The 26664-nt window shown below is 43.6% G+C and overlaps 1 protein-coding gene across 3 annotated transcripts in view; it reads left to right on the top strand.

The window, feature by feature from the left end:
- Positions 1-1215: 1215 nt before the first annotated feature.
- The window catches only part of CARD19 (caspase recruitment domain family member 19), an 88116-nt gene continuing 62667 nt past the window's right edge, over positions 1216-26664 (top strand). The window contains exon 1 of one of the 3 annotated variants that reach the window (XM_085624594.1): positions 1216-1482. In XM_085624594.1, coding sequence (XP_085480720.1) covers positions 1476-1482 — 7 coding nt within the window. In that variant the 5' untranslated portion in view covers positions 1216-1475. The remainder of the gene's footprint in view (positions 1483-26664) is intronic. The other 2 variants (XM_085624593.1, XM_085624592.1) reach the window with 2 other exon arrangements.

Genomic DNA, 26664 nt, shown 5'->3' with positions numbered 1-26664 from the left:
ATGTGAACCCAGGAAAGTAGGATCAATCCTGGCTTCCCTGCTTGCCCAAATTGTGTGACGCTAGGCCATTATCGCTCGTGTGCTTGATTTAATATACTACGACGTTGCTCCATGTATAATTTTAAATAGGGTGCACATGACAACTGACTTACCCCTTCACTTGTTCACTAATGAGGTTGTCGACAGGGCGTGGTGATGAATTTGTCTAACTTCTACGGTCAAACTATCACTTTAATACGTCTCTGAAAGCAGTGATATGATAGGGTGTGCTATGGTGAAACGCTTCTGCATGTTGTTAAAGCAATACACTTTTTGGAATTCTGAAACCAAGCATTTTCATGGCTCGGCTCGTGCAAGGGCTCTTTGAGCCAAGATCCCAGCCAGACCCTTGGCTCCATTCTGGCTCGACTTTCCCTATTAATGTTTTGATTTACCGACCTCTAATTATTGCAAGCTATGACTGCACGTTCAGGAGCACTTCACAAGTTATCCTAAGCACTATGGAGCTCATTTATGAGCCCCTGCGTCACTTTTGCGCCGCCGGTGCGTCACTTTTTGTGACGCACCAGTGGCGTAAAACATGTGCCATGTTGCGCCATATTTACAAAGTGACGCATCTAGGTAGATGCGTCACTTTGTAAACCCCTGCGCCACATTATACCTGCGCCAGGTATAATGTATGCAAGGGGGGCGTTTTGACGCAACAAAGGGTCGTAGAAGTGACGCAGTGAAATCTACGAGATTTCACTGCGCCACTTCTAGGGTGCAAATGCGTCAATTTCTTGCGCCTGCCTCAAGGCAGGCGTAAGACTGACGCAGGCCCTTTCACATGGGGCTTGCCCCATGTGAAAGGACACATTGCTGGAGTTGCGTCACTTTTGTGACACACTCCAGCGATGCGTCACTTTTGCGCCTACAGATACGTCAGAAATACTGACGTATCTGTGACTCCTTGCGACATGATGCGTCATACTGTAAATATGACGCATCACTGGAGTCGCAGGGAGGGCGCAGTGAAAAGTGGCGCATCACTGTTTTCACGCAGTGATGCGTCACTTTTCATAAATGAGGCCCTATATTTGTGTGGCACGCGCCGGTTGGAGGCCCCACATGATGCTGTATTTGCTTGGCACTGTAACTCCTCCTCCGAGAATGAGCGCTGTGAGGTCGCAGGGTCCGCCGGCGGTCCCACCAGCGCCACCCATGATCTGAGGCAGGCTCAGCACAGAGCTGGAGGCGCAGGAGGCCTGCAGTGCTCCGTGGCTTGGCATTGACAGCTCAGCATGAAACCCGAGGCGGGGCGGGCGTGGCGGCGGGCTGACGGGGCTCCGCCTCCTCTGTCACGGCCCACTCGCCGCCATGGGAGGGATCGGCGCTGGTCTCTTACACTAGGAAGTCTCCGATGCTGAAAGCTTTCTGCAAACAAAAGTCCTCCCCGCGCTTTCGGGACCCCCAGACAGCGCGTGTCACCCGCCATGCCAGGTCAGTGAAACTCACAGGGCAGGGAGCGACTGCAGGGGAGGGAAGGGCAAGTAGGGAGCAGCAGGCAGCCTTCATCCCGGACTGACGTCCCCGCAAAGCTTTGTCAGAGCCGTCGGGCAGTGCCATCTGCCCTTGGCCCAGCTTTGCCAAGTCTGCACCAGCAGCCTTCCAGGCGCTGGCACGGGCTGCTGCATATGTCTCAAGGCGCTGGCAGTGCCAGTCACTCACCGGCCTGACTCAACAGCACCTACCACACTCCCACTGGACTCACTGAGTGACAGTTTCGTTCCAGCCAGGCTCAGAGGAGACAGAGGCAGATGCTGGGGTCTAATGCAGGTTTGCAGACAGTGGCAGGCACTTGCCCCTACCGAGCCAGGCTCTGGATGTGGAATGTGCCCTGTGCCAGGCAACTGTCAGCCTACGCTGCTTTGGCACTGCCAAATGCCCTGTCTCAGCTGTGCAAGGTGACTTGCCAGCCAGCGCTCTGCCAGTCTCCGCTACGCCCCAGCTTCAGGCAAGAGTTACTTTGCCATTCCTCGCTCACTGGCAAACAGTCTCTTCGCAGATATGCTCAGGCGGTGCCACCTTCACAGCCACGCGCTGCTGGTGTCAACTGAACCCGTCCACACCCTGGATCCGGCATTAATCGCTGCATGTGTCAAGGTCATGCCTGTCTTGGTTCCAGCTCGACCCGAGCAGTGCAGACTTTCAAGCCAAGCGTAGCCTCGGCCGGCTTCTGTCCTGTCACTCACGCTCACGCAGTGCCCGCTTCCTGCATCCAAGCCGCAAATCATTCCCCCATCCAGGCCAAGCTCAACCGGTGCCACGTTATGGCAGGGTCAATTTCCACCCAGGCTAAGCTCGGGCAGTGCCTGCCTCGTCCACAAGAAACCAGCCTTCTCTACAGTTAGACAGAGGTAGACAGTCATCCACCCATCCCACTCCGATCATGTCACCCGCCTTCCACTTTTGAAACCGGTTCTTCTGGCCGTGCCTGACTCCTCCTGGTCCTAACAGGGCCAGCTTCGTCTCCTGGTCAGTTGTGGCGTCCACCTGCTCCCACCACCTATCCAGACCAGAATAGCGCCCGGCTCCCTCCCGTTGCCAGGTTACTGCTCTCTAACAAACCTCGAAGGGATGTGTCATCAGTTTGTAGAGTGAAGAAGAAACCACGGGGCGTCCCCGAGTTCTCTGACCCTGAGTATCGGAGCCCTCGAGATTTTCAGCCGGGAATCCAAGACTGGAACATTCCGCAAAATATGAAAACATTTTCCAAATAATCTCGCCCACGAGGCCTTTCTATTGTTGCTTGTATCTTTTTTTCTGTCGGGATTTGAAGTGGCAGGGTGGCTTTTATGCTGTTTACCGCCCCCCCCCCCCCCGCTTCTTGACTTTTGGCTTCCTCGTTTCTTCAGACACCCAGTTTGCCCAGAGGTGAGACCCACTTGGGAGTCCGGCGCCGATTGGTTGAGACCATCTTATGTAAAGTACGTCACTTGCCCTTGCGTGTGTGGAAAGCGGCTGTGAGGTAGAGTACACCCGAGGGCCGAAAGAACCCTGGGTGAGAGGTGTGATGAAGACTGCGGGGCTCACCATTGGTTCACATGTTTTATATGGTAGACGGCCCTCATGCGTGCATTTGTAACATGCCAGTAGTCTAGCCATGTTTTATATATGCATTGTTCAGTGTACAAAGGGCACGTTTTATTGTACAATCATGGTCACTTAATATCCAATGGGAGATGGTACACGCAGGCTCATCCAATCGCAGAAGTTCTGCAAGTTCCTTATAGACTGGCTCATAAACGGCCTTTTAAAATATAATGCAGCAATTTGTTCATGATCAAACTATATACTGTAAACATTAAACCAACAATAACAGGCCCAAGCTCTTTGAGACAGAAGCGCTACAAGAACATCCCCTTGTTCCTGCTACCCTGGAGTTTAGCCACTTTCTAAATTCTGATTTTGGGAGAGAAGGGGTCCCAGGGATTTGGAGATACGGTGATCTGCCTGATAAAACCCAATGCCCTCCAACGGGGGCACTCATTCTCCTGCTGCCACAGCCGTGTATAATTTGGTCTACATCTGTCGTGTGTGGTGTATGTACAAAGTGTGTTGAAGCACATTAGTGTATGTATTGCGTGTATGTTGGATTCATTTATTTGTATAAATGTTTTAGCGAGCAGTAAACATCAGGAACCTTTCCACTTCTGGCCTCTTCCCTTCAAACTACAGAAAATACACACCTCACAGCACTAACCCCCCCTAGGGGTATCTAGGCGCTGTGAATTAGTAGGACATGTGAGGTAATAAGAAGCTCTCCAGAGTTGCTCTTGTGGGAGATGTAGAATGTTATTTCTATGGTTTTCTGGCAGGGCCCCCCCGATTTGTGTTGTATTGTGAGGTCTTAGGAAGGAGGGGAAAAAAAACTGAGAAGACTGATCTGATGCCGGTCTGCTTGGGTTTTGGTGTTGACTTGTTGAGTCTGGAGTCTTGAGTGACTCTATGCGGAGGCTCAGGGACTTGGCACAAGGAGATGGTCAAACATCTGTGAGCGCCATGTTGGTGGCCACGTCTTAATCTTCGGTCTATGTTTGCGGTTGCTCAGGAGACCGCTAACATCTGAAAGTGGATTGTATGTGAAGGTGTCTTCAGTAGAGGACATCTCTAACTGGCATCGGTGCAGTGGTGTATTGAATTTCCTTGATTGCCTAGCTGGGACGCTGGAGCACGAGGCAAAGATTGGGTGTATATTTCTGCAGGTAGCAATGTGGTGTAAAATTGTTTTTATATTATTTTCAAATTCTCTATTAGCTCTTGAAGGAAGCGCTTCCACTCGCCCAACAATTTTAGGGAGCTCTCTCCATATTCAAATTTTAAAACACAATTAACTGCGCTCTCTTCAGGAGAACATTTGTATGTGTTGCTAGGGTCAAGCACTAGTAAATTTTTAGTGAATACCACAAACGTATGAATTTGTGGCCGTGCATCAGCATTTACATGTGGACCCACCAAAAACAAGCATTGGCAAAGCTAATAGGTCCTGTGTTGACCGCAAGTTTTTTGGCTTTGAGCTTTGTTTGTTTTATCATGGTTTTTGCAAAACTTTATTCTTGGAAAACCTGCCTGGCATCAGCATCATCAATCTTTAAAAAAAATGTGTGAAGCAACGTGGGGAAAAGGGGAGCACAAAAGAGGCGACAACACAGAGAGGGAGTGACAGAGGGGAAAGCAACAGCAGGGGGATGCGGTTGGGGGTAAGCAACATGAAGGGTGCAAGAAATGAACAAGAGGAGGGTGCAGACGGAGTGACAGAGGAATGTGGGGGTAGAAAAGGAACAAGAGAATGTGCTCTGAGAAGGTGGGGGAAAAGAAGACAACAGTAGGGGGCAGCACCCAGGGAGTGAGCAAGATGTGTACATGGGCAAGTGCAAGAAAACACACAACTCTCATAGAGTGCTTAAACAAAAAGAAAAAAGTAACACCTAAAAAAGAGTTGTGGAAGGACACCAGTAATGGGTCCATGCTTCTGGGGGGAGGTGGGTTAATCCAAGAAGAGGAAGTGAAGCCCACATGTGCCAAAGAATTAGAAGTAAGCAAATAAGAGCGACAATGAAGCCAAGCACTAGTAAGTAATGGGCGGGCTCTAAGCCTACTCTAAGTTAACAAAATGTTTCGCAACAGACAGCGCATACGCTCTAAGACGAGACCCAAAAATGACCACAGATCCACCACTAACAATGGATTTGTGTAGGCGGAAATTCTACTAGCCTGATGGAATTGCTGTATTAGAAAATATACTTTTTGCAAAGGATAAAAGAACACGTGCAAAGTTTTTTGCCCACCAAATTTCTTCATGGGTGGCCAAAAAGCTGTAAGAATTGGCCTTCTATTGTTTGTCTGAGAGGAGTGAATGAAGCAATGTGCAGACAGTTTGGTCACTATCCTTGTTTTTTCAGTGGACCACTAACAGTGCCGAAGGTCATGGATGACTCCAAGAGGATGAGGAGACACAGGTCGCCTTTGTTGAGGCACTTGGGGGCTTTGTCAGTGACCTGGCTGGTTGCAATCGTGATACCTTACCTGTGGCAGAAGTCAGCGAGACTGTGTATGAGTCAGATTGTAAACCCAGCTGTATTTGTGTACAATAGCACGTATGTTATATATGTATAGATGATGTACATTGGATAGCTGTCTTTGTGAATGAGTTGCTGAAGGTGCATTTCTTGTGGTTCATTAGTATACATTTGTTTACCAGTACATGTTTGTGTATATGCTGTGAGTCTTATTTTATGTGAGTGTTGTGCTGTGATTGTGGTGTGCATGCACACGATCCTGTTTTGTGTATTCGGTACACCTTCTATCACCAGATAGTAAGTCTTTGTATGCAGGCTGTTGTGTAAGTTTGCCAGGGGTGGTTAGCACACCTATAGTCACATGGTACATGAGGATCTTAACTCCATATACAATGGTCTCCTGTAGGCTAAAAGAAAAATGTAGCTAAGTCCTTCAAAGTACTGTGTGGAGTAAATTCATCAGATCAGTTCTGTTGCTTTGGAAGATAGGAAACAAACTTTTCTAAGCAACTTTTGTTTGCAAAGTTTGGGTGCAAACTTAGATTGACGGATGTCAACACGGACCCCCCACGCAGTCAATCAAGCTAAAGGGCCATTTACTAGTCTCAAGAGTGAAGGTCCAGGGCCCTGACCCCACATTGTGGACATTCCAGTCTTAAATTCCAACTCGTCGAGCTGCAGACCCTCCCATGAGACCCACCAGACTCCCAGCAAATGCAGAAGCAATACATGTCTGGGGGGAACATGAGATTCTGAGAAAACTACCAAAAGGCCTACGAACCAGACTCGAACTGGAGATCTGCCTACACACCACTTGCAAAAGTCTTGCTTTTATGTGTTTCGCAAATGTGCTTTTTGGTTTGGGAGTTGTCTCGAGTCTATTTTTTAATGTAAACCTGTAGCTTAACATGACGGATTTTTTAAACAACAAAATATAAACACGCAACATTGTCAGGATGACATCTCTGCACGGTTTACATGCATTATCTGTAGGTTATATCAACAAATGGGAGGAGATACACACTGTGTGTGCACATCTGTATATTTGCGTGTATGAATTTTAATGCATGTAGCTTTATATGGCGCAAATTTGCCCCAAGGGCATTAAAGGACCTTAATTGCGCACCAGATTAAATTACACAAAGCCGAATCTTTTTTTATAGCATGGGGAGATTAAGCAATTTTCCCAGAATCAGAGGATGCTGAGCCGGCACTGGGATTCGAACCTGTTTTCCCAGTTCCAAAGTCGACATCTTTGTTGGTATGCCACACCTTCGCTGGGCGGGAGATGCTCTGCAGTGTGTCTACACACACAGATGGTTTGTTTATTGTTTAGGGGCTGTTTTCCTTTATTAATTGAAGTATCCTGATCACTCTAATATGTTCCTGTCTCTCCCGAGCACATTTGGCGCATTTCTTTCAAAAGAACTCTGCTCGGCTCTGGCTCTGAATGGAGGTCCAGAGGGCGGAGCTAAATGAGAGATTGTAGCCCCTGTCTGGAAGGTGGTGGGGCGTTGGGGCGGGCGTGATGGCGTCTTGTGGTTGGTCCAGTTTTATGTACACTGCTAATAATGTCTGTCCTTGTCTTTCTTCTTGGCGAATGAAGGGTCCTGTCGCACCCTCTGATGGTTGGGTGTGATGGGGTTGAGTGCTGATCCTATAAAGCATAGTTTTGGCTAAGGTATTGCCTGTGAGGTTTTTGTCGTTCTCATAATTTCATGGTAGGTTGGTTGTCCCCTTAGAGGAAGTCAGATCTGTGCTTTGCTGGGAACCAGTGAGGTGCTGTATTCACTGGTAGTTTCAAAGTGTATTCATTGTGCTTGCACCTATGGCTACTTTAATGTGTGCAATCACTGGAAAAAATGGTATTTGAGCAGTCAGTAAGTGTATATTTGCCACACTTGCCACTTAATCTGTCGTCTCTTTCTTAATTTACCGATTTTAACAAACATATCTTTCTTCCTAATGCGAACGGATCAAAAGTTTTTATTTTTTTTATTTCACTATTAACACAGTTTCATGTTCACCTAAACATAAATTACGTATTGGGTCACCTGTTGAGTGGTCTAATGTTTGTCTGCATCACTGTGAGCGTAAAACGCTACCTCAAAAGCAACATGCTTTGTGGGGGTTAAGATAAGTTATTCATAACCATGTTTCATATTTTATCTGTGTGAACACATAATATTCGTATTCGCTGCCTATATCAAACTCTAGACGTAACTGTAATTGATTTGTGAGTCACTTGTTATCTGTGAACAGAATCCCCAGGATGTATTCAGTAAGTTTGCTGAGTGTGTTCAGGAACCACGTTCCTGTAGTATATTGTCTGAGAGTGTATGTCTGCAAGAGCTTTATGTTTGATATTCCATATATGAGGCATACATTGTTCTATGTATGGATGCTGTCTATTCTTGTTACCTGTTTTGTTTATCCTGGAGATTGTTGTTTGTGGAAATGGTGCTCCTTGTGCATTCATTTGTGTTTGTGGGAGGTGATAATGACAGGCTTTGTACCTTGTAATCTCTATTTTGTGACCCATTTTGAAACCTGGCTGCTGGAGAACAGCTGATCCCTCTCCGCCATAGGCTTAAGTTGGCTCACGCTGGCAGATGTCCAGAATAAAGGGATGGTCACTGCCATCATGACCGCCATGAGCAATGTGTGTGGTTCAACTCATGAGAACTCCAGACTCAGGAACTCTTAGCCAAGTTGTGGAAGGATGGCTAGTGTCTCAAGTATGTTTGGACATGCAATAAGAAGTGGCTTTGAGAAACAGACACTGACACAACATGGCGACAGCTTGTAGAAACACAAGTTATTGAACTGTGCAGCGACAGCTTGTAGAAACACAAGTTCTTGAACACTGCAGCAACAGCTTGTAGAAACACAAGTTCTTGAACTGTGCAGCAACAGCTTGTAGAAACACAAGTTCTTGAACTCTGCAGCGACAGTTTGTAGAAACACAAGTTCTTGAACTCTGCAGCAACAGTTTGTATAAACACAAGTTATTGAACACTGCAGCAACTGCTTGTAGAAACACAAGTTCTTGAACTGTGCAGCAACAGCTTGTAGAAACACTAGTTCTTGAACTCTGCAGCGGCAGTTTGTAGAAACACAAGTTCTTGAACTCTGTAGTGACAGTTTGTAGAAACACAAGTTCTTGAACTCTGCAGCAACAGTTTGTATAAACACAAGTTCTTGAACACTGCAGCAACAGTTGTAGAAACACAAGTTCTTGAACTGTGCAGCAACAGCTTGTAGAAACACAAGGTTTTGAACTGTGCAGCAACAGCTTGTAGAAACACAAGTTCTTGAACTCTGCAGCGATAGCTTGTAGAAACACAAGTTCTTGAACTCTGCAGCGACAGTTTGTAAAAACGCAAGTTCTTGAACTCTGGAGTGACAGTTTGTAGAAACACAAGTTCTTGAACTCTGCAGCAACAGTTTGTATAAACACAAGTTCTTGAACACTGCAGCAACAGCTTGTAGAAACACAAGTTCTTGAACTGTGCAGCAACAGCTTGTAGAAACACAAGTTCTTGAACTGTGCAGCGACAGCTTGTAGAAACACAAGTTCTTGAACTCTGGAGTGACAGTTCGTAGAAACACAAGTTCTTGAACTCTGCAGCAACAGTTTGTAGAAACACAAGTTCTTGAACTCTGCAGCGACAGTTTGTACAAACACAAGTTCTTGATCTCTGCAGCGACAGTTTGTAGAAACACAAGTTCTTGATCTCTGCAGTGACAGTTTGTTGAAACACACGTTCTTGAACTCTGGATGTTTATTTTACAAGCACAATATACTTTATGTGGGCAATTGTGTTTGTGATTTGATGGACTCGTCCTTCGTTCTAGGTGCTTCAGTAAGAATGGCCGTCAGTTCTTTCGGGAGATGGTTCTGTGGAGGGGGCAGTAGTACTCCTCTCTCGTAAAGCACAACAGTGGCTTGAAGTCTCTTGGAAAGGGTCACTAGTCCTGTTCAATACTCACAGGGGGCTCAAGGAGGTAAGGGCTAATTACTGTCTTCTGGGTCAATCAAATAGTTTTGAATGACCTGGAAGCTTTGACTCTTAAGCTTGTGCTCTCCTTACATATTTGGGATTCATACTAGGGAATGTTTCTTAAAGGTACGCGCCCTTTTGTCAGTCTTTTACAACGACACCCTGGAAAATCTGGGAACCCTTGGCCCTTGTGCAAATATGAAAAACAGGCTAACTTATCCACGTGTGGGTAGTAAACAGCAGCCATGCTGTGAAATACGCCCCTCATACCTTACCCTCGAGACCACTGCACCGGTTGTATTATTGATAGCTATGGCCCTGTTCAGAGGAAGCAGCCCTAAATTATCAATGGTTAAGTGGGGGAATCTGCAGGGTTTCCGATGGTGAAGGCTCAGCTGGGTCCAGCATCAGAAACCCTTGACTTAGCAGCAGTGGGAGCCTCGACCTGTTTGGACAGGGCTACCACTACTGACATTTCACTCTGGGACCATCATGCACGGCTTATAAAAATGTCCCTGATGAGCAGCGCAAATTGTGAGTGATGGATACTTTTTTCTCTACCTTGGGGGTTGTTGAAAAGCAAAAGGGAATGTCAAATGGGTCAAAAAACAATGGTGACTGGCTCATCGTGTGTGAAATTCCATTTGCTGCAATGGTTTTTGTAGATTTTATGGGCGGTCTTCTGCTGGGGCACAAACGCAAGGCAGAGGTATTACACAGGCCCCTGCAAACCCCGATGTGCGGGGGTGGGGCAAGCTCCAGGGGGCCCCCTCCGCACAGTACACTGTCCGGAAAGCTCCTAAGTGAGTCCGGACGGGGCCCCTCCATGTGCATTGCAGGGGGGCCCCCTCAAGTTTCGTTATGCCAGTGATGCAAGAGCCCCATACTCCTCTGTCTTTTAGTAGAATCGACTTGTTATCCTGCCAGAAATATCTAATTGTACTTCCTTAACCGACTAGTCACTCAGCGACCGCCTCAGTGAAGAACATTCAACAACTCCACCTCTATTTCGGGTGTTCTGCATATTTGCATATAAACTTGCGCAAGCATGGGTCTCATCCAGAAAAAGGCATGCTGTTCTACATCTCCATGCCACTCACTTTATCTGACGTGAAAAGGTGAAAGCCAAGCTGGTCCAGCGGCATTTAGAACTTTTACATTTCTCTTTACATACAAATCCCTACTGAGGAACCAATAAATAAATAGCGCTAAAAGTTATGTAACAAAGTTTCTTGAAGAGCAAGTAAACACTCTAAGGAGTTTCTTGGTGGTGTTGTGTCATTGTTCTTAACAGTTTGCCAATAGCACATTCATTCCACAGGCCCTGGCTTCAAACATGTTTTTGGTCCTAGAGAGAAGAAATGCAACTTCAAAGTTGGCTGTGATCTGGTTGGTCTCACCACCATCTACTTTACCACTAGGAACTGAGAGATCCCCTCAGCTGTGGCTTCATTCAGTCCTGTGCCCCTCCTATTAAAAGTATGTTTCATGCTCAGAATCAGGGGGCGGGTCCAGTGGCGTTGTTGACCGCACCCATTCTTCACGACTGCATAAGTGTATTATACTCTGAAGATAATTCTGGACAAGTGGCAGGAAAAGTTTGCCATTCATGAACTGTAAAACAGGCGACTTTATAAAAAAAAAAAAAAAGATGACCAATTTATTTGTTCCTACAGATAGTCACAACATTACAAAAGAAGAGAACATTCCGCACACTGTACACAGTGAATGATACTCTGAGCATCCCACTTCCTATTTCAGGATCCCACATATTCAAGTATTGGTTTCTGTTCCTAACGGAATAGCACATGCAAATGACTTTGTGCAAGGACAGTTCACTGCTGACTAAACTCTTAAAAGTATTCGATCAACTTAGGACCATCCCATGCTTATTTTTTAAGTATTAAAAACATCTAATTGGAACAACCTGATCTTGGTTGGTTATTAGTATAGTAATTTCTTCTTGAACTCCAATTCATCTTAGTTCATAATGTATGCCCTGCATTGTAAATAATACTCTGAGCAAGTGAGAAATCACTAATCCAACTTCTTAAGTGTCTCTTCCTCATCGCTGCTGTGAATACATAAATGTTACTTAACTAGATAGTTGTATGTGAGTTAGAATCTTTCTGGGTTCTTGGTTCATCTCGTGTCATTTCAATGGGCAAGGAAATGCACTCACAGGGACAACCCTCATTCACACCGGTTTCCAAAGCCAAAAACCTGGGTATTATGTTGGACAAAAAACTGTCATTTGATAAAAACATCAATGCAGTGACTTCCTCATCTTTTCTTGTTCTCAAAATTTTGAGGAAGATTTTTCCATTCATTCCACAAGATATGCAGAGGCCGGTGTTTACCGCACTTGTGCTATCGAAACTTGATTACTGTAGTGCACTATATGTGAATCTGCAGCAGACTACTAAATAAATGACAAGTCCTGCAGAATGCCCCGGCGCGCATGATACTTAAGACCTGAAGGCATCTCCAGCTCTCAAGCCTTGGCTCAGCTCCACTGGCTACCTATTCTCAAGCAAGTTTATTTCAAGGCACTTTACATCGCTTTTAAAGCTTGGAATGGCCTTGGCCATGAATGTCTGAAACAGAAATCCAGTTGGTACCACCCATCCAGAATCTTCCGATCCTCCTCGGCCCTCGATGTGCTGCTCCACACAGCCAAGACAACTCATTGGGGTGGTAGGAGTTTCGTCTACTGTACAGCCAAGAGATGGAACTCCCTTCCTCTTTATCTGAAGAAATGTACAGATCTACGTTGCTTTAGGAATGCCCTGAAAACATGGCTTTTTAATCAATAGTTTTTTTTCTTCTCCTCCCCATGTCGGGACCTCCTGTCAACAATCTTTTCCGTCTCTTTTTCCATCCACAGCGAAAGTGCCTAGATGCCTTCGGGCAGTAATGCGCTATACAAAAACAATTTTCATTTAATTAATTTCACCTCCCCATGCAGTTAAGTAATTTCCCATTTCCACTTCCTATCATTCCTACCTGAGTGACATCTGTCCCATCGTAAGACTCAGTTGTCTCCAACGCTGCCAAAAAATGGAATCTTGATAGGCGAGTGTTACCTCAGGGTTCCGCCTCTTAACCAGTAGTGCTCTCACTGAGCAAGGCAGTGTGGTTCAGCGAACTACACTTTATGATTTAAGGAACCTGGACCTCTTCCTGTGTAAGCCTGAGCGAGGTTCCTTGCCGCTCACCAAATTGCAAAGCATGAAGGGGCTACCTGGACAATACATCTTCAGGGTTCACTGACGAACAAGGTGCAGCTTCTGCGTTGTCCTTCACTTCTGCACCAGCTCCATCATTCCAGTGATGACATCATATCACATCACATCACATTAGACTTCAGGTCTGGCTGGGACTGGACTGTTAGGCACAACAGACATGAACTTCTTATCCACAAAAAGATGTGTTGTGTTGCATCCTATGCAGTGGCAAAGCATCAATTCCACTGAACAGTGTCTCCTAAGAAAGCATTTGAATTACCATTACCATAGGCACTAAGGGCTTCCTTTGCAAGCCAAGGGCGGCTCAGCCGGTGGGTCACTTTTTTAACGCACCAGTGGCTGACTAGGATTGCCCATACTTGCAAGGCCGCGTAAAGTCACCCTAGGTGACTTTTCATGGCCTTGTAAATATGGGCCCCTTCCACTCATTACTCTGCATGAAAGGGGCATTCCATGGGTGCTCCCACTCAACATCCATGAAACCAGACATGTTCCCAGATCTACAACATTGTGTAAAGCTGGGAATGCGTCAGAATCCTACGCCTCCCAGGGGAGGCGTAGGAGTGGTGAAACACGGAGAAATACTTATATTTCTCCTAGTTGTTTCCTCTTTCTATATGTGCTGCCTCCTGCAGTATGCATAAAAAGAGGAAAATGCCATCAGTGATTGTTTTTGTGCAAGAGGGGATACCATCCTGCACAAAAACAATCATCCTCGCAACACAGGCACCCTTGCAACATAAAGCAAGGGTGCCTGCGCTGGCTCATGACAGCCAATTGTGCGCCAGCGCAGGGGAAAACACACGGATGTATCGTATTGTTGTTAATACGATGCATCCCCGTGCTTTTAAAATTGCGCAGCTCGGCACAGCAAAATGGCTTGCGGCGCCACCCTGCATCATTTTGTAATAACTGAAGCCCTACACGTGCAGTAACCTTAGCACATGTGATCCTTTGAGTTGCAGAAGTACAAGGGCGCAGTGCAGAATTTCGCATTCCAACATTTAATTTGTGGGGTTTTGTGTGCCGTGTTTTGAGCTAGATATCTATACTAGGTTTGAAATAACTAGCCAGCATTTAGGTACACCATCTATGGGTGAAAACAACAGCGATACGTGTAAGAGTGGATCACAAGTAACTTGAGTGTTTTTTTACAAAAACTAATTATTTCAGATCTTTTCTGAACTGTGCAAGATCAAGGCACTTACAACTGGCCAGATTAACTATGGGAGATCAGCTTTTCAGATTGGAGAGACAATGAGCTACTCAAGTGTTTGTTAATTTCCAAATTTGGAAAACTCCAGGCAAAGTGTGTCCTTGTACACAGAGTGTGCATAATGCCAAGCATAATGTTAGTAATGGCTTTGTAGGTCAGACAAGATGCCCTAAAGACAGAGCGTGCTTCTATGTGGTCAAGGGAAGTGATGTCATACTGAAGTAACGTGGTCATTGAGGTAAACGACAAGCATGCAGACAAATAGATTTGAAAAAAGAGCTTGAGGGCACGTAATGCAATTTTTTAGGTGTGCAATATTTATTTTCAGTGCAGGCAGGAAAGAAGTGAAGATGATCAGTACCTTTGACAGATAAGCAACAAGCATTGGCTAAGCCAATAGGTTTCATCTATGCGAGACCTATTTCTGTTGCCAGAGGTTTTTAAAAAGTTGCACATCAGTTCGGGCTGCTGTGCAACATGTCTCAAAGCAAATAAAAATATTAACAAAGCCAAATAGCTCTGTGGGAGCAATTTGGTTTTGGGAATGTTTTTAATATGTTGCATAGCAGCGCGAGCTGCTGTGCAACACAACTCAAAGTAAATTAAAACAAAGCGATAAGACATGGCCAGGGTTGACCACTTCATAGTGCTTTGTTTTTATTTACTCAAGACATGTTGCACAGCAGCGCATACCGACCTGCAGTATGCCTTAAAATAGCACTGGGGTTTCTGGTGGTAAGCAACTCTCGCCACTGGGGAGAGGATGTGGCATTATGGCCAGAACTGCCGAATGTGGAACTAGGGAGCCAGGTCCGAATCTGAGTGTCTGCTCAACGTCCTGTGATTGTGGGCACATCACCTAAACTTCCCGTGCATGAATGTGTAATGTAACTGGTGCTCATGTATAGCTTTCCAGTACCTTTGGGTCAAGATTGCGCTATATAAACTTTTTAAAAAACAAGAGGGAGGAGGGTGGGAAACAAAGATGGTGGGGTGAGTGTGTATAGAGAATGACGGGGGGGTTTAGTCTGAACAGTAAAAAAGAGTACCTGAAGGAGCCTATAGCCAGTGGAAGGACATTGGCCACACAGGGCAGTACTTGGTCCATGCCTCATGGCAAGGATGAAGACTGAAGCACAGGAGGAAGCCAGAGGCACCATCCAATAGGAAGCAAGGGAACGAGAGTGACCCTCGAACCTACCAATGGTCAGTATAGGTAAGTAATCGGCAGGTTTAATCCCCTTGAAAGCTTTTTTTATTTTTTCAACAACCATAGTTTTCGCTGACAGTACATGCGTGGCTAAACCTAAAAAGAGGGGTTGGAGATGTTATAAAGGCTGGGAGGTTATCATAATGGGTACTGCGGTGTAGAAAAGAAGATGAAGGTGGTTGTGTCCAACAGTATGACATTTTGGAGGCAGGAAAGTAGTTAAGAATATTCTTGTAGTAGTTTGCCTTCATGTTAGTTTCGTAAGGTGACGTGTCTGGTGTAGCAATGTTTGTGCTTGTCACAACACGCTGACTTTTGGTTATTTTACATAACACTTGCATGACACATAGCCTGCCATAAGAATGTCATTGCAGCAATTTTTGGCCATCCATAGTAGCTCTTTCCATTTGTTTTCATTGCACACCGTAGTATGATTTGGTTTTGTGGATGTGTGCCATCAGTATGAGGAGTGTGTCAGTTTTAAAAACTTTTATTTGATGGGTGAAACTGTAAGACTGTACAAAATTGCTTACATAGTTCCGTAGTTGGCATGGGTACCCTCTGCCAGGCAGATGTGCAGAAAGTAGCTGCTTAGCTGCTGATATTAAATTGTTTTGGATAGCGTAATAGCCAGCTACCTGCATGTTCATTCTACTTTGGTATTTCTGGTAGATTGTAGAGTTTTGTTTCATCCAAAGCACAATATCTCATGTTAGAGAGGCTTTAAGAGGTGATTTTGTTTGAGGTGGCATGCTTCTGGCATTCACCCAAATACTGGTTGTTATTCTGCTGCAAGAGAACTCAAACAGTGAATTGAAGTGGCGCTGACAGGATCGACAGTCAGACCTGGTTATCTTGGGTCCAGATTGCCCTAGATGAGTTATGACTTCACTTGCTGGTCGATCTATGGTGACATCAACTTCTTAGCCAGGTATGCAGGAATGTTGTCGTTTGCAATTTTCTTTGAACAATAAATAGCTTTTTGTAATTTAATACTATGCTTACATGAGAATCACAGAAATGGATGCAATGTTGGGAGGCCGCATGATCACAATATCTCCAGCTAGCTACGCATTTGGGTGCTTTGGAGGTCAGTCTCATTATTGCCTTCCCTTTTTACCTTTGGGTTGACATTGCATCTGTCTGTAAGAGTTAGTCCGTTCTTCAAAATATGCTTAGAGGGGGCTTTGGCTCCGCCCAGAGGAATATTTCTTACTCACTTCATGCTATTGGCTATTTGGTGTGTCATTCTGCGTTGCAGGAAGTGCCCCCATTGGAATGCATTAGGGACTATTTTACATCTGAAAATACACTCAATTATTATGCTGCTTGTCACATTAAATTGTTTATCTCCTATTTGCACTCTATTAAGAACTATATCCTGTTTGGTTATTTTTTCCACCATCATTGTCAAAGCCAAGGCGGCAGACTTTAATAATATGAACAACATTAGAACAAGCAACACATGTACACGACGTTTGTGAATGATTCTTTTTCATGGGCTGGCATATTAAACCCAGAGCTGTTGGCTTTGTCAGTGTTTATTTAAATAAGGGACTGACTGGCGAGCTCTCACCTCGTTGTTTCTCCTGTCTTCACCTAGGGTGTGCGGTTGAGGTCTATTTTAGATTCCCTGCACACTGTTGCTTACTACAGGTGTCCCTGTATGCAGGGCTATAAAGCAATCAGAGCGTGTAAACATCTCTTATCTGATTTGCAGCTTCCAGGGACGTTGGTGAGAGTTGAACTCTGCTGCACTATGTATGTATACAACATTCCTGAATGCAAATTGCATTCTCCTTGACACTCACCCTTCCTGGGCGGATTTGCTTTTAACTTTGCGCCTGGAGATATAAATTTACAGTGCCAGTCATGCATATTTTATTTTACGTTGTGGTTTTGCTTGTGACAATAATGACATAATTGTCACACTTCTCATTGTAAACTTTAAAAAACTGTGCAAAAGTCCCCGGGCTTTTCACCTTCTCCAACCGTGTTCATGCCGCAAACAGCTTCTTGGAAGCTAGTAGCGTCTTGTGTCTAGTACTTGAACTATAACCTTCGGATAACTCAATATTTGTTTGCTTACTACACCAATTTGGTGCACTTTTGGGTCAGTTTAGCTACTCATGCCAAACCAATGGTAAAACCGCAAAGCAGCCATAATGTTACTACATTGTATTGTATTGTAATTGCATTTATGTAGCGCTTACTAACCCTGACGAGGCGTCAAATCGCTTTTTCGGCGAGTAGCATGCTACTCCGGAACCCATAAAGGATTAGTGTTGAATTAGTATAGTGAAATATAAAAGTAATTTGAGTGGTGGATAGGTTAGTGAGTTATTTGGATTCAGAAGGACAGCGGATCGATAGAGGAGGGAAAAAAAGGTTTGCATGGTATTACCTCTGTCTTTAGAATTCGATGTTGTATCCAATAAGCTTCTGGCATTTAAAAATACCATAATGTGTAATCTTGTATATGCTTTACTTAATTTTATATACCGTATTTATTCATCTACTCTTTGAATTGTTTGTATTTCCACTGTAGACTAATTGTAAAGTTTAAATCAAAAAAATAATTCTATCCTGCTCGCCTTGCGACCAGTGTGGGCTGCTCAGCGGTCATTGCACGCTCGCGTGTAATGGTCAAACTAGTTTAAGGCATCTTTCATTTGGTGCAACCAGGACTGTAGAGTATCTGTGCTGCCTGTGCTACACTTTGAGGATGGGCAAAAAACTACCGCCACTTCCTCCTAATAGAAACAGAAGCATGGCAAAAGAACTTCGACACACTTCTATACATGGCCAAAAATAGAAAAAAAATGTTTTCATCTTAGTTCATTTTATGTGCACAAAACATAATTTATAGTCTCCATTCACTACTGTCCTGTTAAAAGGAGCTCATTGCCACAGAACATCTTCGGGTAAGGCAGATTTCCACAGCACTTAGTAGAGGAAGGGGCAACAACATGGAGGATCTTAGGGGATAGGTGGAACAATGCAAATCACTCATAAAGTTACTTTTTGGACGGTCATATCCCTTCTCAGTGGCTTTTTTCACTTCTGCTGCAAAAGTAAATAAACTTTGAAAGTGGATGAAATAATAATGTCAATGGGTTACAGAACTTCCCACGCATCCCAGGTGTTTCCTGGTGAAAAATAACTGTTTAATGTGCTAATATATTTTTCTGGCACACTTGCCCATGTGGATAAAGGGCTGGTGATAAACCTGCACTCAATTTCTATGTACAGATGGGACTGCTAGCCCTTGACTCTCTTCGTGGTGGGTGAAACCCAAGACCTTCATTGGGGCCTTGAGACCCTCCTCGCGTCTTGAGGTGCAAGCTTCCATGTAGGTTATAACAGAAGAATGGCATCACTGGCTCCCATTAAAAAGAGCCCAAGAACGCCTCAAATGTCGGTGCCGTTAATGATACACCCATTTGATTGGCTATATACTCCATTGGCCCATTGTGCCCCGTCCAAACAAGAAAAGGTCAGGTGAATATCAAAAACATTATTATGTTTTGTCTAAACTGTGTTGTTCTGAGGAGGGTTTTTTTTGGGTGGTGGCCTGACCAAGTTCCTTATTTGATGAATGGAAAGGTGTCGATATAAACGTGGGAGTAGAGGAAATATGGAAGTAAGGCTTAGTCGCCGATGAGGTTTAATCAAACCAGGTTATGAGAAGTAAGAATAAACTATTTTAACTTATCTATGAAGTTTACTTGCACCTGCTCAGATAAGTAACATGATTACACAGATGATAGTATGGATATTGTTTTATTGATTACTCTCTGATCCAGAAAAACTTTAGAACCAAATAATCTGAATTGTGAATAACTCTGGTAGGAAAAAAATACACATGGAGATGCTGTGCTGTTCGCTTGATCAATGAATTTTAATGATGTAGGAAATGGATGTCTCACTCTAGATTGTATATCTTGGTGAGTTTAGAATAAATATAATCTTTGATCACCCACAAAGTAGGTTGATGTTGTGAACCAGCACAGGCCGAAAATGGACTACTGATAAAACTCAGAATGAAGAGTACATCAAAGAAGCAAGAGTGGAGCAACTAATAATAATACCATGGACACTGAGACACTAAAGATAAATCCTGCTTACATCTGGCAGAGGGTCAGACCTCTTGTCTTCCCCAGGAAGCACCGAAAAAGTCTTTTTAGTTATTGGTCATGCTTGTCCAAACCTCCCCTGATGAGCATGCAGGGTGGAGGGGATGGGGAACTGCACATGCAGACTCTGGCAGGCTACACTAGGGATGTCACTTGGTGAGGTTGTGACCAATTTCAATGTCATTCCAGGTTGCCTGATGCTTACCTGAGTTGCAATTGTATATGGTAAGGTGGTGCCTTACTGGACATTGAATTCTAGCAATGAGTAAGTTGGTACAAGCTACACTGACAGCCTGATTTCGAGTTCCAAGCCAAATAAGAATTAGATTTTAGTGTAGACATAGGACTGATTATGTGTTTCATGGTCCTGGCAGGGTGATAAATCCACATGGGAATAACCATTACCGTGCGGTAAAGCCGCACCAGTACCATGCAGTTGTAGGTTTAACCTCAAGAAATGGGGAATTACTTTGCGGGACCAGATTTAGAAGCTGTAAAATCAAAAGCAATTCCCAGTTCTGTGGGGTTTAATGCACACATATACCACCTGCTCGGAGGTCTTTCAAATGCAACCTCATATTATTTATATTTTTGATATGCTCTCCATAAGAGATAGTTTATTTTCAACATAGATCGAGTTTGATTGTTAAAAAGAAACATCTATTGAGTGGCTGGGTCATAGTTTTATTTTTTTATTTTTTTATTTAGCAGAGCATAAAGGTGCCAGGATACACATTTTCAAACGCAACATATGGACCACCACAATTGGACAAACCATGAATACTTGGTATGTGAACACAAACTGGGACTTAAAAAAAAAAAAAATGTACACCTGGTTACAAAGCAACATTCAGGGTGCTATGTGTTTTATATGCTATATCATGGCATTCTATTGTGATATTAACAAACCAACAAATAAAGTGCAGATGCAGAATGTAGCCACAAGATCACATGTATCTCAACTGTAATATAAGATTCACCTTGGTTCATTTAAGACGTAAATTAAGTCCTACATTAAAGTGCAAATGCAATAGCAGCCAATAATTACCTTAGTAAAATACAGTACTATTAACATCAAATGTGAATATTGTCACCACATAAAGTGCACATATAATAGCAGCAAAAATTCACTTAAAAGTATTTGTCATAAAATGCAGAATATAAGATTAACAAGATAAAGTGCAATTGCAAATAGCTGCCAATAAATAGCATAATAAAATCACATTCAAAAAACAAAGTTTTCTTCATTGGACCCCTGAAATTGTGCGTTATAGATCATATACAACTTGTAAAAGTAGAAAATCGTTGCCCCAGTCCCCTTGGAGATCAATAGTGGTTTTACGATTGAACCTGTCAGATTACACACCAATAAAAATTATATAATACTCTTCCACAATTAAAAAACCCGCGACACCTCTACGACCTATCCTTAAGTAGAAGTAGTTCTTCAAATTTTTTCCAATTTTTCTCATATTTCCTTATACCCCCTACTCTCTTGGCATATGCCTCTTCAAATTTCCAAATCCTTTTCATTTTATTAAACCAATTTAAATGATTTGGGATCTCCTTGGATTTCCAATTTTGAAGTATCAAGGAACGAGCCACCATACAAGATATAGCTATAAAAACCATATCGGAGCTTGATAAGTTAGTCTCGCCCCTTGAACACCCGAATAATGCAGTTTCAACCTGGGGAAGAACACTCATACCTGTTACTACACCCATATCGTTAAAAATTTCCCCCCAGAACTGCGCAAGTTGCGGGCAGGAAAAAAAAATGTGCAGCCATCCTCCTTCCTCCTCCTGGTGGCAGCGGAAACACCTATTAAGATGGTCGGGGTATCTTTTCTGAATCTTAGCCGGGGTCCAATAAGCGAGCCACCTTGATAGAAAGGACATTCTTTTAAAATTAGCAGCACGTAGGGAGCTGTGCCCTAAAAGGCACATTTGTTCCCATTCCTTAAGAGAGAATCTGCATCCAGTGTCCCTGGCTATTTTTTCAATGTGGCACACTATACCCTTTGCCTGTTCATCCTTCCGTAATACAGAATACCATTTCCCAAGTCCCGAATACTTGGAATCATAAAGTTCTACCATGGTATTATGTGGAGTATTCAAAATGCCCTCAGTATTGGAAATGAAATGAGCTATCCGCATATATTCGAGAAATGTGGGCTTTCTACAACCTTCTACCCTAACCATTATTTCTTGCCAAGAGACTATTTTATTATGGGCAATGAAATGTTTAAGTTGAGAGAACCCACACTCTCCCCAAATCTCAATGTGTCTTAGTTGCAGATGTAGGCCAATGCTATTACACTCGCCCAAACCCAAATATTGAAAGCCGGAGGAGTGATTTTTTTTAAAGACTGCTTGAAGCCTAAATTGAACTACACGTAGAGACTTGTAGCGGGTCTTCTTTGGTAATTTGGCAGTTTTTAGAAAGACGGGCGTTTGCGTTCCCCCTTCTACTATCATTTTATCAAAAAAAAAACTATCATAGATGCACTTATAATGTATTAGGTCCACCACTAGATTCAATAAGGCTGCCTCATAATATGTCCGTATCTGCGGAAATGCTAGACCCCCTTGATTTATGGGCAGCTGAACTGTAGCTAATTTTACTCTGGGGACCTTTTTCGCCCAAATAAATTCCCTAAACAATGTATCTAGCTCATTAAAATAAGATTGATTGAGACGAATAGGGACATTTAAAAATAAAAAAATCAGTAGGGGAAGAATGGACATTTTAACCAGAGAGGCTCTCCCTAAAATAGTGAGGGGGAGTGCAGACCATTGTTCGAGAGAATTTTTTATCTTCTGCTTAGTTCTAAGATAATTTAATTCAAATAATTTCTGATATTGGTTAGTAACATAGATACCCAAATATCTTATCGGGTCAGTTTTCATGGCTTGGGCCCTCAAATTATTAGGAAGAGCATTGGGGTCAATATTAAGAGCCAGTATCTCAATCTTTTTTTCATTTATTTTGTATCCACCAATTTGTTGAAAAAGGAGAAACTCTTTAAAGGCTAACTCTAGGTTCCCTTTCGTCGGGGTTAAATATAGAATGATATAATCAGCGAATAATTTAACTTTTGACATCCCTGGTATAGGAGAAAGAATAGCAGCATTATTACGAATTTTTAAAACCAGGGGTTCAATAAAAAAGGTAAAAAGTAGCGGGGAAAGCGGGCAACCCTTCCTGGTTCCCCGCTTTATTGTAATTTCCCCTATTTGTACTTGATTGATAACCACCTTAGCGCTAGCACTCTGATAAATATTCCACAACATATTAATAATCTGTTGTGGGAGACCAATACGACCTAAAGTTAAAAACAATGTTTGCCAATTCACAAGATCAAAGGCTTTTTCAGCATCGACCATAATAATTGCAGCAGGGATTTCGTTGGTATTAAAAAAGTCTAAGGCATGAATTAAGAATTGAGTATTAGTAGCCATCGAACGACCTGCTATAAAACCTGTCTGATCCTTATGGATTATTTCTTGCGCAGAAGGAAGGAAGCGCTGAGCCCATACTTTCATCAAGATCTTGTAATCAGAATTCAGTAGGCTGATTGGCCTAAAAGAGTTCACATCTAATGGGTTTTTATCTTTTTTCACAAAAGAAATTATTATAGATTCCTTGAATTCACTCGATACAGTTCCACCCTTTCTGATGTTATTAAAAAGTCCCTTTAATAAAAACCTTATAAAATTAAATGGGAAATCCATCCTGCCCACATACCTTGCCCCCTGCCATAGAGTTAATTGCGCTTATAATTTCTTCTTCCATTATTTCATCGTCTAATTCTCTGATTCTATACTCTGAAAGCCTGGGAATATCAATATCAATCAAATACTTCTGAATTTGTTCGTTGTTAACCGCATACTCTGTTGAATAGAGCTGTCCGTAGTGATGAAGAAAAATCCGTGAACCATTATCCCTATCTAATACAACTAGTTCTGTAACCGGGTCCCTGATGGAAGTGATTAGGGAGGATTCCATTTTTTTCCTGGTGGAATTGGCTAGCAGCTTCAGCATCAACTGACTCTCTTCATACATTTTCTGCTGATAGATTTTGGAGTTACATATTTCCTCCAGAATAAAAAAATCTCTTAGTTCCCTACTAGCTTTATTAAAGCATTTGGGGGAATGCTGTAGCATTAAAGTATATTCTTGATCCACCTTATTCTGAAGGTTCTCAATTTGCAACCTCCGAGTTTTGGACTGACCGGCCATAACAGCTATTATTTGGGCCCGGGCCGCGGCCTTAAAACCTCCCCAGACAGCAAAGGGGATGGCGGTATTATTGTTGACCTCAAAATATTGTAGAATCCACTCCCTAAATCCAGTAATCCAATCTGCGTTTTGAAGGAGGAGACGATCCATCTGCCACCTTGATCGTTCCTTGTCTCTCCCCCCCAAAACCAAGGAAACCCCAACAAGCGCATGGTCAGAAAAGGAATTACTACTGATCCATGCATTTTTCACCTGTATAGACCTTGATGTTAATAAATAGTCTAGTCGAGAGGCCGAAGAGAAGCGATGGGAGTAGAAAGTAAAGGATTCCATTTCTTGATGGAGATCTCGCCATGAATCTACGAGCCCAAACTGTTCCATAATTGTCCCCATTATTTTTTTGGTGTGGGGCTTCAACTGTCTTTTGTTTTTATTAGTGGTATCCTTCCTAATATCCATAATATAGTAAAAATCCCCCCCTAGAACAATTTGTCCAGGAGAGCTAATCAGCTTTTTGGGGATCTGGGTCAAGGGTAAGGCATTATCGGATATTGGGCCATAATAGTTAACGAAATTTATTATTCGACCCCTAATTTTAGGTATTACCCAGATCCATCTTCCCAGAATATCTCTATGTACTTGAAGAAACTCCCAATCCATTCTATTAGAGAAGTAAATTGCAACCCCCTCATTGCTGCCCCCGAAGAGGCAAAAAAAGCATTAGAGAATTTTTTAGGGATAAACAAGTTAGGGGAATTAGACTTAAGATGGGTTTCCTGAAGAAAGAGAACATGGGGGTCCAGAAAGGAGGCCCATCTTATAAGTGCACCATATTTCTTTTTATTTAATAACCCATTGGTGTTCAACGACAGAATCTTGCAACTACCATTTGCCATATTTCTTTGCTCTATAAATCAATCCTGGCCTTCTTACTACTACTGCTCTTTTTCCTGCTAACACCCAACCCCCCACCACCCTAAAGAAAACCCCTCCCCTGGAAATGTGGAAACCCCCCCCCCCCCTACACCACGCAGGCCACATCTCCCACCTCCCACTATTGTTCCTGGGTGTCATGTTGTTACACCCCATTGGGCGATCGTGGTCGCGCGCCCCCCTAACCCCTCCTGTCCCTGATCAGAACAAACCAAACATTACGAAACAGAAAGAAAAAAGATAGAAGAGAGAAAAGAGAAGAGGAAGAAAAAAAAAAAATAATAATAATTTTTTAATACATTTCTAATCGAGGGCGTCCATCCCAAGCTTAAATAGAACTAAGGGTCATACTTCACATGAGGGGCCAGATATCCCCTTCAAACAAGTCTGGGCCTCCTCAACATCCGAGAACATAAAAGATCTCTCCTTCACCAACACCCTTAATTTTGATTGCTGAACGATGGAGGCCTGAGCCCATGAGCTTTAAAGAGATGTAGCATCTTAACAAACTCTTTTCTTCTTCGAGCTGCAACAGCTGTCATATCGGACAAGATTCTGCATTTCTGTGTCTCGTTAATGGGGAATTGTCGTTGTTGAATAGCTTTTGCCAGAACTTTCTCTTTTATTCTAAAGTCAGCAAAGTTGAGAAGAATCGTTCTCGGGTAAGGGGAATTTGGAAAAGGCTGGGCTGGAATACGATGTGCCCTAGTGATGGACAAATCTCCTTCATAATCCGGCAACACTTGCTGCTTGATGAACGTGTTTACCCAGAGGAGGGTCTGGGAACCCTCAATCCCTTCAGGCACCCCCACTAGGCGCAAATTAGATCTCCTAGAATGACTTTCCAGTTCCTCAACCTTATTCTCAAGATATCTTTTCTTCTTATCCGCTTCCTTTGACTCAGTCATCACCGTCACCAATTGATCTTCAATGGTGGAAATTCTGGCCTCTACTTCAGAGAGTCTGGAGGGGAGGCCTGTAATAGCCTCTTCGATTTTGTCAAGCCTCTGATTAAGGGTATTAATCTCGATTTGCTGAAGCTTTTTCATTTCCCTTATCTCTCCTAAAATTAAATTCAGCATATCTCTGATGTCAATTTGAAAGTTTTCAGGATTCTCCATGCCAAATTTCGCTGACGGTAAGGTTTCTGCGCTGCATGATGGTAAAGTTAAAAGTGATTCTCACGATTTCGGAGACTGATCTAGTAGTAGCGGCACAGAAGCCTGTGGGTTATCCTAAGTTTGTCTTAATTCTGGCAGGTCTGGCAAGTCGTGAACCGGCACTGGAGTGTTCGCCTGTCCACCAGACCCAATTTCCCCTATGGGACAAGATTCAAGACTTTTTGATTTTGATACCAAATTTGGGTGCTCAAGGCCAGGTGCGTCTCGCCCCATCCCAGTGGGATCCAATCCAGCTGCTGGGGAAAACACGCCAAGGTCCGTAGGTTGTAAAAGTGTAGGGGAGTGAGGGGGTATTAAAATTTGTTTTTTAGTAAATAAAGGAAATTTTTTCACCTCCTTTTGCCTATTCCCCCCAGTACTGAGGTCTTGGTTGTTCTGACCTACAGGGATAACCCCTTCCAGGCTAGCGATCAATTGTCCCCCTTGCATCTCCTTTTGCGAGGTTTCACTATCGACAGCCATAGTAAGGGATATATCCTCTTCTGAGCTGACAGCCGAACTGTGACTGTCCGGTGAAGATAGCACGGCCCCCCTGTCGCTTTTGCGGACTGCTTGACGCGCTATCTTGGTAAGAGCGCGACGGGTTTTCTTCACTTTTTGTGCTTCGGTTCTGGCCGCTTTAAAATTTGCAGCACCCTCCCTCTGAGGTCTCACCATCCTCTTCTAGGAGCCAAGGAGGCTTACTTCCCCCCCGGCAAAAGTCTCTAAACCGAGGAGACTGGAAACACACCCCTGTGAAAATGTTCCTCTGCCTGCACAGTCCAGCTCTCCAGCCGACAACTCCCCCTTTTTTTAACTTATTTTAACTTATTTCTCCTTACGTTTTATACGGGGCCAGGGTGTGCTCAACTGCTCCCTTTATCTCAAAACAAATCCGTCCGGGTACACCTCCGGGTACACCTCTGCGGCAGCTGATAGTTGAGCTATTTCAT

This window comes from Triturus cristatus, chromosome 9 (genome assembly GCF_964204655.1).
Source record: "Triturus cristatus chromosome 9, aTriCri1.1, whole genome shotgun sequence".
NCBI lineage: Eukaryota > Metazoa > Chordata > Amphibia > Caudata > Salamandridae > Triturus > Triturus cristatus.
The sequence above is the reverse complement of the archived record's forward strand: the minus strand, read 5'-3'. Positions and strand labels throughout refer to the sequence as shown.